Raw genomic sequence first — 13,574 nt, forward strand, 5'->3', positions numbered from 1 at the left:
TCTCTGCCCCCCCCCCCCAACCAACCAACCACCACCACCAAACCCCCAACCAAGAAACATGTTCAGTTCTCACTTGAAGGAATTCTGTGAATCGGTGCCTACTGTACCAGCTGTTCTCGAGTCCACTATTCTCTAGGAAAAGAGCCATCTCCTGACATTTAACCTAGCTCTGGTATTTACATAACTTGAAATTCTGACCCTGATCCTCACCAACCTGTTTAATTCTCTGAATAATTGTTCAGTTTTGGAATTGATCTGGGTTATGGATCAATTAAGGTCAATTTAGAATGCTATTTGAAAGTTAAGCGTTTAGTATCCCAAGTGGTACATAAGATTTGGTAAAATTACGGTACAAAAGTCAACATTCATGTACCTCAGATGAAAATTTGTAAAGCTGGCAATTAATGGAGTAATTTGCTGAAAATACTTAGAGAAAGTGAAACATCCTGTGCCGCATCATATTATGATTTTTTGATTCATGCTCACTGTCAAGGTTGCAGCAAATTTCATTCTGGTTCAAACAGACGCAAAACCTGACCAAAGTAGTCATCAATTAAATATTGCAACATTGGGAACTGTTGCAGCATGTTTATCTAGTGTGTTGACAAACTTTCAAAGTAAAATGCACTTTGTAGCCTAGTGAACTGGTTGATAAAGGTAGAGTAGCAGCTCAGATTTGTTCAAATACTGTAATTGGCATCGACAATTGTAATTTGAGTGCCTTGGTTCTAATTGTCGGTCAGCCTCGTATTAAGATGGTTGTTTAAGTTACTGCAGAATTGTGATCGTAGCCTTCGAAAATTCAAGCTTCTTGCCTCTTGTACCAATTAAATTTGGAAAACAGACATTCAACCTGACCTAAGATGAGCTTTCATAAAAAATTATTTACTTGTCCTCAAGATGTGCACATTGCTGTCAATTGCCCCGTGCAAGTGTTAGTGAGCCTTTTCAGTAGCGACTGGCTTTCAGAACTGAGTGAATCGCTTCGGAGGGCATTAAGAGCAGCACTATATGGGACTGCAATCACATGTAGGCTAGACTGACAGGTTGCCTTCCCTGGAAGACATAAGGCAGTTTTTATGGTCAATTTTTTTCTAGTTTTAGCCCACAAGTGACAAAATTTATTGACTTTAGCATCAGAACTTCTCACCAACCACAAAGGTTCAAATCTAAGTGAATACTTCATATGAACTGATGGAACTAAGATGGTGTGGGCCCTAATATGTGGGTGGTTTTGAAAGTTTGAATTGGTAGGCATAATAGACATGTGGATTAAGACGATGTGTGGTTGCCTCTGTCAGCTACTATAAGTTGCAGTGTTGTTTAGGGATCAGATGTTGGGCAGTTTGGTCTACCATTAATAATGTTCCCTTGCTTCACTTCCAGCAAAATGATCAACCTCTCTGTGCCGGATACAATTGATGAAAGGACTATCAACAAGAAAAAGCTCACAGCATTTACTATTCAGGTAGCAGATTAATGTTTGCCAATGTTAAATAATCTCAGCTACAATTGAATGCTGTGTCTGTAGTGATTAGAGTAGTATTCTGGAAACAACTTCTTTACTAGAAAAGTTGATTCTTCCCAGTTTGTTCAGCTTCCATTCCCAAATAGAAATTGGCTTACTCGTTTTTGGGAGGGAGGTAGAGAACAGAATCACCTGGGACATGGCCACATCAAGGAATTCTCTCACTGATCAGAAAGATCTTTGTGGTCCACTTTGCTGCAGACAAAGCCTTGCCTGGTGGGGTGGGGGTGGGGGTGGGGTGGGGGGGTGTGGGGGGGGGGCACTCTTAGTTCTTTTTCTCAGTAACAGTAAATTCAAAACAAAGGGTTTTGGGACTGTGGGGAAAAAGTGGGGGGAATGGGTCTAATTGGATAGTTCTCTCAAAGAGCTGACACAGGCGTGGTGGGATGAATGGCTTCCTTCTGTGCTGTAAGTTTCTATGATTACTCTTATCACACCAGGTAAAGCTCAAATCAACTTGTTTCATAGGTCTTCGGAGCCTGATTTGCAAATACTTTTGATAATCAATTTCCACTTTCAGCAGCAGCTTGCTGTGACCTAGCTCGACCATGGAGATACCCATCCAAGGTATTCATCAAGATCCACAGCCACATGTTCAGTTATATGAGGCCCCATCTCTTTCCATGTTCTTATTACCTACCCCACCTCCCAATCTTCTGGCCCCCCTTCCTCAGATGGAGGGAAGATGTTTTTACAGGCATGTCGATGCTGGATGCTCAACTAAGGAGTCTATCCCCAAATTCTACACATCAGATGAGGTATGCATTCTGCCCAGACCCGAGTCCTGGGGCTGGAATGAGTTTCTGGTTTGAGAACCTTTCCATTGTTCACTTCCCCTTTTCCCGCTTTAAAGATGAAAAAGTCTCTCATTTTTTCAGAAGGACAGTTTCCCTCGGATTGTGGGAATGGATGGGCTTCTTTGTTTTGGATAGTGCTGAAATTGTCCTTGGATCAACTATTGCCTGTACCAATACTGTAGTGTCAAAGCTCTGGAAGACCAGCCTGTTTGGGATTGATGCCTGACAGGAACAGAGAGGCAACTTTTTTAAACAAAGTTTTCCATGCCAAGACAGCAATTGTGCAGCAACCTTGAAGTTTCATTCTTGAAGGCGTTGAGCCACTGAAACCATGGTTAATCCCACCTTATTTCTGTAACCACCCCACCAATGCTACTACCCTCCGTAAACTTTGTCCCTTAATTCTGGCCACCTGTGCATTCCCCTCTTCTATTGCCCTGCATTTGGTGGCCGTGCCTTCAGTTGTCTAGACCCTATGCTCTGGAATTCCCTCCTTAAACCTCCTCAGCTTTTGTCTTCAGGATGCTGCTAAAAACCTGTGTCTTAGAATCATAGTATTGGCGAATGATATGGCACAGAAGGAGGCTGCTCAATCCATTGTGCCTGCACCCACTCTGTGGTAGAGCTATCCAATTAATCCCACTCCCCTGCTCCTAATCTATAGCTTTGTATATTTTTTCCTTCAAGTATTTGTGCAATTCCCTTTCGAATGTTATTAATGAAGATGTGTCCGTCACCCTTTTCAGGCAATGCAGGTCTGGATCGCAATGACTCGCTGTGTAAACAAAAAAAGGTTTCCTCATGTTGCCTGTGGTCCTTCTGACAGTCACCTTAAATCCATGTCATCCGCTTATCGACCCTTCTGCCACTGGAAATGGTTTCTCCTTATTTATTCTATCAAAACAATTGTTGACTGAACACCTCTATAAAATCATCTCTGCTTAATGAGAACAGCCCCAGACTTTCCAGTATCTCCATAGAATTGACATCCCCCTTCACTGGTAGTAATCTAGTAAATCTGATTTACATCCTTGCCAAGAACTTGACACCCATCCTAAAATGAAGTGTCCAGATGGAACACAATAGTCTCTTGAGTGGGGCCTAACCAATGTTGTATAAAGGGTTAACCTAAATTCCTTGCTTCTGTATTCCATTCCTCTATTAATAAAACAAAAGATCCCATATGCTTGTGGAGCAAATTTTTAGCCAACCCTCCTAATAGCACCTGTTTTGGCTCGGTGTCGAGTTTTATCTGGTTACATTCCTGTGAAGCTCTTTGAGACATTTTACTATGTTAAAGATGCTATATAAATGCAAGTTGTTATTGCTGTTCAATCTATCAGAGCGTGATGTACATAAAATTTTATTACAATCCTGCTTCAGGAGTGCACTGGCATAGAAAATACGGCTCCCAAGAAACATCCTTTCAATGCCTTGAGATTTTGGCTGGGTTTTAATTTTGTAAGGAATGTGTGGGGCAGAATGTGGCTTCAAACAAAATTTCGGAATAGCATATTCCGAATATGCTATTTCCCCAAGCTATTTTGGGGGAAACCAATTTATGTTGCTTTCATCAAATTTCTTAATGCTTTCTACTGAGTACCCCATGCAGCCTTCTTGAAGCTGGAAGGTATGGGAGACCAAGGCTAAATCCGGGATTTTATCCAAGGTGTGCTCTCTAGCGACTCGATTCATGGAAGGAAAACATGTGAAGAAAGTTAACACTCACCAATTCTGTTTGGTGTTTTCAAAGATGTGTGTGAGATGATCTAAGAGCTTGAATTCTATGCCCCTTATGTTCAAATAGTTAGGGAAAGTTACTGGAGGACTGGCAAAGTCCCTGGAACCATATCTTACCATGATCGACCACTGCAAGGGTAAAACATTGGGTAACAATTTGAGGAAGTCTGTACTCTTGTGCTATGTAATAACATTTTGTGTCATTTTGTTTGTGGGCAATCTCAAGCATGTGAATTATTGTCAGTAAAAGGTATTGACTGGAAGATAAAAATGACCTAAGTGCAGTCCACCCAGGTCATTCACCAACTATGACATTGAGGATAGTTCCACCCTTCACCCAGCCCTGTGGTTCTGTTCAGGCTCTTTGAGGTTTCTAAAACCAGGACCTGTCCTCCACTTGGCTCCTATCCATAGCAATGAAACTGGAATTGACCCAGTATGGTCTTGCAGATTGTGAGCATAAACTGTGTCCCACCATCATGCTATACTGCACAGGTGTGCACCTCTGTGACGTGTCTAACTTCAGAACAGTTAAAGACTGAACTGTGTTCTGGGTTTAACGTTCACCCTAGAAAAGATATATGAACATTTTCTTATACATAGGAAAACCTGAATCTTGCTCTGAACTCTGCCTCTGCCATTGGCTGTCATGTTGTCAACATTGGTGCACAAGACCTGAGAGAAGGAAAGCCCCATTTGGTCCTCGGACTTCTATGGCAAATTATCAAGATTGGGCTGTTTGCTGACATCGAACTCAGTAAAAATGAAGGTAAGAACCAATTAGTAAATTAAAGGGGCAGTTGACTTTAGTTCACAGTCCAACCTAAGATGTCAGTCAACATGATTTTACAATGCATCTTGTTTTCTATGTAAATAATCTCCAAATACGAAGTTGAGATATTTTAACTGAGCAGTCTCCAGTATGAAGGCGATGTTTGTATTTTTAATAATTGTTATCTCCAGTGCTACCCAGTTCTGGGGAGGTGAGAAGCAAATGATGGGGGTCAGTCATGATATATGGTATAAATTGATAATTGCAAGACTTGAGAGTGAAACAAAACAGATAAACGAGTTGGAATGAGCAACAGCATGCCATTTGAGAATTTTGGGCAGAATCTTCGGCTCGGTGAGCGGGGTTGGGGCCCGCTTGCCGAGCCATAAAATGACACTAGGTGATGTCGGGCATGCTTCCCGGTGCGTCATTCAGACTTTTAGTTCGGCGGGCACACACCCGAGTTGGCCGAACTGACAAAGGCCTGTTAAGGCCATTTAACTGTCAATTAAAATAATTAATGGAGCTGTCCGTCCAACCTTAAGGTTGGTGGGCAGGTGAAGAGCCCAGGCAGCCTTCGCATTTTTCATGGAACCTCATCCACTGGCAGGATGAGGTTTCATGAATGATTTTAAATTTTGAGAAAAATTTTTATTGAAATTAATGCACATGCCCCAGCCTGTATGATAGTTTCACATGAGGGACGTGTCCGAATATTTAAAAAAAATCTTTCTTTCAGTTTTTGACACTCAAATTAATCTCCCTGAGGCAACTCTGCCTCAGGGAGATTTCTGCGCTCTTTCGCGCGCATGCATGAAAGACTGCACTCCCGACTCAGGCAACCCACCCCACCCCCCGCCTGCACAGTGAGCGTTGAGCACTTCCGGGTGCGTGTCACGCTGGGCGGGCCTTAATTGGCCCGCCCACATAAAATGGTAGAATTATACTTGGTATGAGAGCGGGAACTCTGACACTGACTCCATTTGGGCTCCCATGTTCAAGAGTAAGCGTAGAAGAAGCATATGCAATAGTCACTTAGCTTAAGAGGTCCATAGCATGTGTTGGAAATGAGAGAAGATATAGTGCTATGAGAACAAAATAACTGCACCATTATTTTTCATTTCAGTGGTGAAAGGCTGCCTGATTTGAACAGTTCTGTTTCTATATTGTTCAACCAGACACTCGGACGCATGGCTGGATCTGGTGCTTCTCACATTGCGTTATGGCCAATTAAGTGTCGTCATGAGGCAAATGCAACAGTTATTAATTGCTCTTCAGTTAGTGATTCACTAGCAGTGGCATTCATTGTTTTCAGTAGAGAATCTTGACTTTGAATAATTTGTGCCACAGCATTGAATATAATAAGGTCCTGTTTTGTAATGGTAGCTGCAACTTCAGATATTCAGCTTTTTGAAACTTGACTCACATGTTTTTGGGGTGCGTGATCCTTTGTTTTGATTTAAAATATTAGTTTTTTCATAAAGGCAAATGAGAATCACTGCAGCAAACACCTGGAACGTGAGCTGCTATCACAGACAAACCTGTTTGCAACAATAGCATGCATTTATATCAAAGCTTCTATGTAGCCCCAAGGCATTATCAAACAAAATTAGTCACTGAACCACTTTAGGAAGTATTAGCACAGTTAACCAAAGCTTGGTGAAGGAAATAGATTTTAAGGAGTATCTTAAAGGAAGAAATAAAGGTAGGGAGGGAATTCTAGAGCTTAGGGCTAAGGCAGCTAAAAACATGGGCACTGCTGGTGGAGATATTAAAATCAGGGACGCACAAGAGGCCAGAATTGAAGGAGTGCAGATATCTAGGAGGAATATGGGGCTGGACGAGGTGAGAGAGAGGATGAGGCCATGCTATTGCTGTAAAATAGTTCAGTTTTGCACAAATTTGAGCCTTAAAGTGCATCTGAAATGATTATTAAATCTGATCGATGCAGCTCATCCATTTTATTAACAAGCCAGAACTGCAGCACTGTTGAACGATTAATTAGACTATTTTTGCTGCCAGTGTATTTTTTGTCACTGCCACCTTATTATTTTGGTATGTGGAGATTGGACAAGAGCTAAGGTTAAATCGTAAGTGATATCCTCATTTGAAAATTAAGAATGCCAAAAAATTGACTAAAAGTGCATTGCTCAGATTACAGTGGCAATTTTACCCATGTGAAGCAATCCCTGCAAATATTGACATCTTCCTGGGGCTTCTCTGTCTCAATCACAAAAGACAGTGCCAGTACCCCACAGGATAGCAGTGGTAGCATCACAGAGAACATTTCTGATTAGTGTTCAGGAAGAGAAATAATGTGCTAGTAAATAAACAAAGGACAAAAATCCACTCTCTAGATTCTCCAGAATCAGCTCAAAAGGCCCAGATTTGAAACCTTTCAAATGGAAGAGGTGCTGTGACGCGGCATTTACTGTTCAGAAAAAGTTAATTGTTCTTAGTGTAGGTGACAAAAGCCTGGAAGTGCGGTAGTGTATGATATGGAACAATAGGATATTAATTGTAGTGTGAAGTCATATTGGGGGTAATTTTCAATATGGTCATCTGGGCAGTGACCTAGCGGTTTGCACGCAGCCCCTTCAAAATGAATGGCATTGAAATTGGGCAGGTTCGTTAAAGGACATGTGATCCACTCTGCCAAGCTACTGCCCAGGTCTCCACAAACATCCCACCACTGGAAATTTCCTTGCCTCGTGCTGGGTCTGTTGTTGGCTAATTGGTAGAGCTAGGTTGACATGATCAGTTAACAACTCCATTACTGTTGTCATGTGACTACTGATTGATTAGGTTAAAAATGAAGGAGTTGGACCTTGATCTTTTTTTTTTGTCCAGCAATCAAAGTTTCCTTTAAGCTGCATGGGTGTGCCACTGTGCAGCAATCCCAGCGTAGTGCACAGCCAATAAACAGGCTGTGCACAGCCTATGTTCCCTTTAAAATGTGTGTGTGTCTGTGTGTGTGGCCACACAGCAATCTTAAAGATACCTTACACTGCAACAAGCAGGTCATGCACAGAAAACAAAAATTAGGGGGAATATTGCTAGCAATCCTGACATTCTCAGATGTTGAAGTAGAAAATTGCCTCCATTGTAACACTGAAGTTTATACGTCAATATTTGGAACCCATATGAAACCAATGAATTAATACTGTTGGGGAATGAGTCTCTCGATTAATTGGAATCTGCTTTCTTAGCGCTGGTTGCTTTGCTTCGTGATGGAGAGAGTCTGGAGGATCTGATGAAGCTGTCCCCAGAAGAGTTGCTGTTACGATGGGCTAATTACCATTTGGAGAATGCAGGTTGCCAGAAAATCAACAACTTCCACTCGGATATCAAGGTACTGGCACCCGTGGATGATGTACAAGCGGAAAATGATTCCACTTTGGGTTTAATAATGTGCAGATTGGAATCAACCTCTTGTGTAAGAGGCAGGTGCTAATCTGAAGGTTAGCACTCTAAACTTAGCTGAAGTAATATTTGGAATGTAGATTTTACAACAGAATAATGTATTTTCTTGCTGATGTATCAGTGAGTTAGTAACTATTATACCTCAATTCTATTATTATGAATATCAGCAGGGACATCATTGATTAAACGTCGAACTTTTTGCAGTTGTCGTGCTTGCAGAGCTATTTGATTAGATTTAAAATAGAAGTAGTGCTGTCTTGAGGTCAGTAAAACAATGCTGGTTGTGACTCATTTAATGATGTTTTGACAGTGGCTAGAGGATTGGGGGGAGTGGGTTGGGGGGCATGGTGTGTGCAGGAGTTGGGACCCTGAAATGAGATGGGCTTTTTTTTATGAAATGGTTATTCTGGTTGGTGAACCATACAGGGAATGGTTCAAAAATTGCAGGTGCAAGTGAGAGCAGTGGGAGGTGATAATCGTGAACAAAATGTCATAAACTCGTTCTTCATTGACAAGTTTGCAATTTTATTACACACACAAAACCCTTCTACATGTAATGCTTAAACACTGGAGTGAAATGCAGACACTTTGCAGATTAGATGTCATTCTAAATATACATCATTAAGACAGTAGCAAGTTATAATATTTAGGTCTACTTTTTCTCTCGTAGCGGTATTTCTTAAGAGCATCTGTGCGACCACGTACACATAATCTGAACCGTTTCTCCACAGCCACTGATAATCAACAGTGAATCACTTTGATAGAGTAGATGGGAAGAAACTGTTTCCTCTGGTGGGAGGGCCAGTAACCAGAGGACACAGATTTAAGATAACGGGCAAACTACGCACTGTTAAAATAATTTATATTTTCCCCTCTGATTCTTTTGCCAATTATCTTAAATCTATATCCTCCAGTTAAAAACCCTCCCTGCAGAAACAGTTAAGCTTCATCAAAACCCTCTACAATTTCTTCCCTCCATACCCCCATCACAGGGCCTGCGATCTACATCTCAAAATAATTGTTGCCTCTAGTATCTGACTGTGTCAACCATTATTTAATGTTTTTCTTGCTGATGTATCAGTGAATTAGTAACCATTATATCCAATTTCTATGATTATTATGTAAGCATCAACAGAGACATCTTTGATTAAATGTTGAACCTTTTGCAGTTGTTATTGTGTTGCAGAGTTTTGGTTTAAAAGGAAAGCAACCTTGTCATCAGTAGAAGTGGTACTGGTTGCAATTCATTGCTTTAAATGCTTTCTCCGGATTTGTGATCATTTACTTCCCGTGATTATTTGGGCCTCAGTAACTAAGTCGCCACCAGTATATATTGTACATGATGGTTATCTCCCATTACTCTTCATTGCACCTGCAATTCTTGAACCATTCCCTCTGTATAGTTCCCTAACTAAAATAACTATTTCATAAAAAAGCCCATCTCATTTCAGGGTGCTGATGGTTAAGGACAGTACTGAGGGAGTATTTTGGATGAGGCATTTAACTGAGGTCCTGATTGCCCCCTCAGGTAGACTTAAAATATCCCATAACATTAGCCTAAGAAGTGCAAGGGAATCCTCTCAGGTATCCAGACAAATCCCATGACCGAACCAAAAAAAAAATCCTTCAACCAGCATCCAGCAGCATCCATAATACAAATTATCTGGTTGTTAAAACACATTGCTGTTCGTGGGAGCTAGCTGTGTGCAAATTGGCTGTTGTGTTGCTTATGTTAAACCAGTGATTACACTTCGATGTACTTCAATGATTGCGAAGCCCTTTGGGATGCCCTGAGGACGTGATTGGCGCTGAACATATGCAATTTCTTTGTAGCTTATTTCATAATTTAATAAATGGCATCACTTTATATCTTACTGCTGCTATTTTAGTACATTTGTTTTTGTTGAGCTTTATATCTGATCTGTTTTGTTTGTTTTCAGGATTCGAGGGCTTACTATAATCTTCTGAATCAGATTTCACCAAAAGGCAATAAAGAAGGAGAACCATGTATTGACATCAACATGTGGGGCTTGAATGTAAGTACCAGTGGATCTTTATTTTAATGTAAAGAACAGATGAAAAATCATTTCCAAAGATCTGATGAAACTTCTAATATTTTTAATTGCAGCCATTAAATAAATTGCATTGTACTCAAGTAAACAAATATACAGTTTAATAATTCATATTTTGTTGATTGGACTTGGAATAAAGGTCCATAGAGTACAACACTTGTACAAAACTTTAAGGAATTCAGTCATCTTAGAAGGTTTGCTTATTTGATTAGGTAATTAAAACCTCCTAGAGTTAAGATTGTAACATCCGAATGTATAAAACGCCCTGATACCATGAACAAATTTACAAAATCTTTCCTATAAGAGCTGTTGGAATCATTTTGTTTTCTTATGAAGTGTAAGTGCAGAAGGAAACGTTTCTTCAATTCCAATTTATTTTTAGCAGTTTAGAATAATCTTGTAAGTAGTGTTTTTGGTTCCTATTGTACACCATGCTGAGCGAGATTCCCCTCTCTGCAGAGAGCTGAGGTACTGAGGGGGAATGAAGAATGTCACCGGTGATCAGTATCCCAGAACCGGATTGGCCTCATCTTAAAACAGGATAGTTCTTCCCCATAGGAATGAGTTGAGCCCACACAAGCTCATAAGTCAGCTGCCTCTGAATGTTTGAAGCTGAGCTGCATCATCACTGGAAATTGGCCTAATGCTTATGGACAGGGCTTCCTACAAATGTAGCCAAGGCTGATGGTGGAATGGTTCCCAGTGGAGCAAGCATTCCTGAAATGGGCCTCCTAGAAAGGCGAAATAACCATAAAAATGGTTAGCTTTGTGCTCGAGCATTTTAACATTACTTGTGTCAGAGCCATCAACTTGTCTTGCTAATGCTCCCACACTGTTTTAAAGCTTGGGAAACCACATTTAGCCGTCTTTCACAAGCAAATTACATGTGCTGTATGGCCTCTCTTCGAAACGAGGCAGTGAGAAAGTTTTAAAACTCATTTCTGTTGCTTCCTTTTAAGATTAAGAATGAACTTGGGAGATGTACAAAGACTGGGATATTTCAGTGATGATTGGCTGGGAAGTGTAATTTTGATGCACTGTAATCTTTGGTCTAAGAGTGAAGACACTACTTACTCCACTCTACTGAATGTCACACATAGACTTTGTGTAGAGTTTACCTTGTTACATAGCTGACATGAGAAGATAAGTGCTTTTTACAGTGCTTCTCGTAGGTCAGGCGAGTGTTCCTCCTGACTACTCAAGGAAGCCTTTGGCCTCTCATTTGCTAATTCTGCACCCCCCCCCTTGACCCCTTGATCAGCAATCTCTCTCTTCGCTTGCCCTGATCAATTATTCCTTCCCTCCTCTTCCTGCCAATGCTACCCTCTTTCTTCCCACATCCCCACCAAGCCTGACACCCCATTGCTCGCTCCCTTCCTCTCCTGCCCGCTCCCCCACACCCACACCCCAATTGGTGGGGCTTATACTTGGTGTGAACTCCTGATACTGGTTTTCCTGCCCAGCTGCAATGTTGCTGGCTGAGGTGAGAGATGGAAAGAAAAAATATAATGTGGCCTCTTTGTTAAATTTGGCAGTATCTCCGCATCCCTGGCCTCATCGAGCTTTTCCTGCACTCTCTCCATTACTATCGGGACCCAAGACTGTATAGCAGTATCCTAACAATCAATACAAGAGGCAGATGGTTGGAATTAGGTGCCACAGGTATACATGTAGAAGCCGATCCCATGCTTTTTCATATAAATGTTTAGGATATAAATGAGGATTAGAGGACTAAGGATGGACCCCTGTGTCACAGGCAAACAACGAAGGAGAAGCAATTGGAAGTGACTGCATTGTGAGGGGAACCACGAGATGACAATATCACAGAGCTGGATAAGAGAGGAGAGCCAGCGGCTTGGTCATCCTTCATCACTGTGTTGGTACAGTGATTCTTGACAGCTGGATAGACGATATCAAGAAAGAGTATAATGGCTCAGATTTTGTGGTTAGAGGTGAAGTGATGTCACTGGCTCCAAGGAAAGCAGCTCACAAAGGTCTAGTGATCGCTACACATTTGAATCTGGCACCAGCTACACATGACCTCTGACATTGAGCAACAGTGATGTCATCAAGCAGCCAAGGCAGTGAATCACATTGAATAATTATCAGACAGCAAACCAGAAAGTAAAATGCATTAAGTGTCTTTCAGTTTTTAATCATTCAAAAAAAGTGAAATAAAGATTGGGGCATATACATGGGATTAATGCAGAAGCTGAAATATCATTAGCTTTTAAAAAAAAATTAAAAACCTATGGAATCTTTATAAGAATGGAAAAGTTTGGCATTCCACAATATAGAATTATTTTTCAGGGCCATAGAGGTTGTTAGGCGTAATTATGACAGCAGAAAGTATGCTGTTTAAAAACCCAATTACACCTCATTCAACAAGGTGTAACTTTTTCAGGGGTTAACAGCGAGGTGAATATAAAAAGTGGAAGTTCACATCAATTCAATTGATTTCTAAAGAATTCCATCAGCAGCAACTTCAACAGTGCACTCTGTGGAGGAGCAGGAAATTACTGACAGAATTTCTGTGTTAAACTGCACATGTGCTAATGTTAGAAGTTGGTGTCAGTTTCGCAGTCGTAATGATGATAAACGCTGACACCTTTGCCTTCTTTATAAGGACAAAATCTAGGTCAATAGCTTCTTATCATTTCTCTGCAACGTGGAGTGTGTTAACTCGAACACTCATGAATAACATCTCAAGGTATAACGTAGAAACATAGAAAATATGAGCAGGAGTAGGTCATTTGGCCCTTCAAGCCTGCTCCATCATTCACTATGATCATGGCTGATCCCCTATCTCAACGCCATACTACTGCTCTCTCTGTATACCCCTTGACGCCTTTAGAGTGTAGAAATCTACCTATTTTCTTCTTAAATATATTCAGTGACTTGGTTTCCTCAGCCATCCTTCCGCGGTAAAGAATTCCACATGTTCACCACTGTCTGAGTGAATAAGTTTCTCCTCATCTCTGTCCTAAATGGCCTACCCTGTATCCTGAGACTGTGACCCCTTGTTCTAGACCCCCCCTGTCAGAATGTTATATGTTTCAATGAGATCCCCTTTCATTCTTCTAAACTCTGGTGAGTACAGACCTAGTTGACCCAATCTCTCCTCGTAAGACAATCCTACCATTCTAGAAATCAGTCTGGTGAACCTTCGCTGCACTCCCTCTATGGCAAGTATATCCTTTCTTGGGTAAGGAGACCAAAACTGCATACAATACTCCAGGTAT

The 13,574-nt window shown here is 41.1% G+C and overlaps 1 protein-coding gene across 3 annotated transcripts in view; it reads left to right on the plus strand.

Moving 5' to 3' along the window:
* LOC144683851 (plastin-3-like) overlaps nucleotides 1–13,574 on the plus strand; it is a 127,426-nt gene that overhangs the window by 87,486 nt on the left and 26,366 nt on the right. For all 3 annotated transcript variants that reach the window (XM_078547355.1, XM_078547356.1, XM_078547358.1), the window contains exons 6-9: nucleotides 1,387–1,468; nucleotides 4,669–4,834; nucleotides 8,047–8,189; nucleotides 10,201–10,296. In XM_078547355.1, coding sequence (XP_078403481.1) covers nucleotides 1,387–1,468; nucleotides 4,669–4,834; nucleotides 8,047–8,189; nucleotides 10,201–10,296 — 487 coding nt within the window. The remainder of the gene's footprint in view (nucleotides 1–1,386; nucleotides 1,469–4,668; nucleotides 4,835–8,046; nucleotides 8,190–10,200; nucleotides 10,297–13,574) is intronic.

This window comes from Cetorhinus maximus, chromosome 8 (assembly GCF_964194155.1).
Source record: "Cetorhinus maximus chromosome 8, sCetMax3.hap1.1, whole genome shotgun sequence".
In the NCBI taxonomy this organism is placed as follows: Eukaryota; Metazoa; Chordata; class Chondrichthyes; order Lamniformes; family Cetorhinidae; genus Cetorhinus; species Cetorhinus maximus.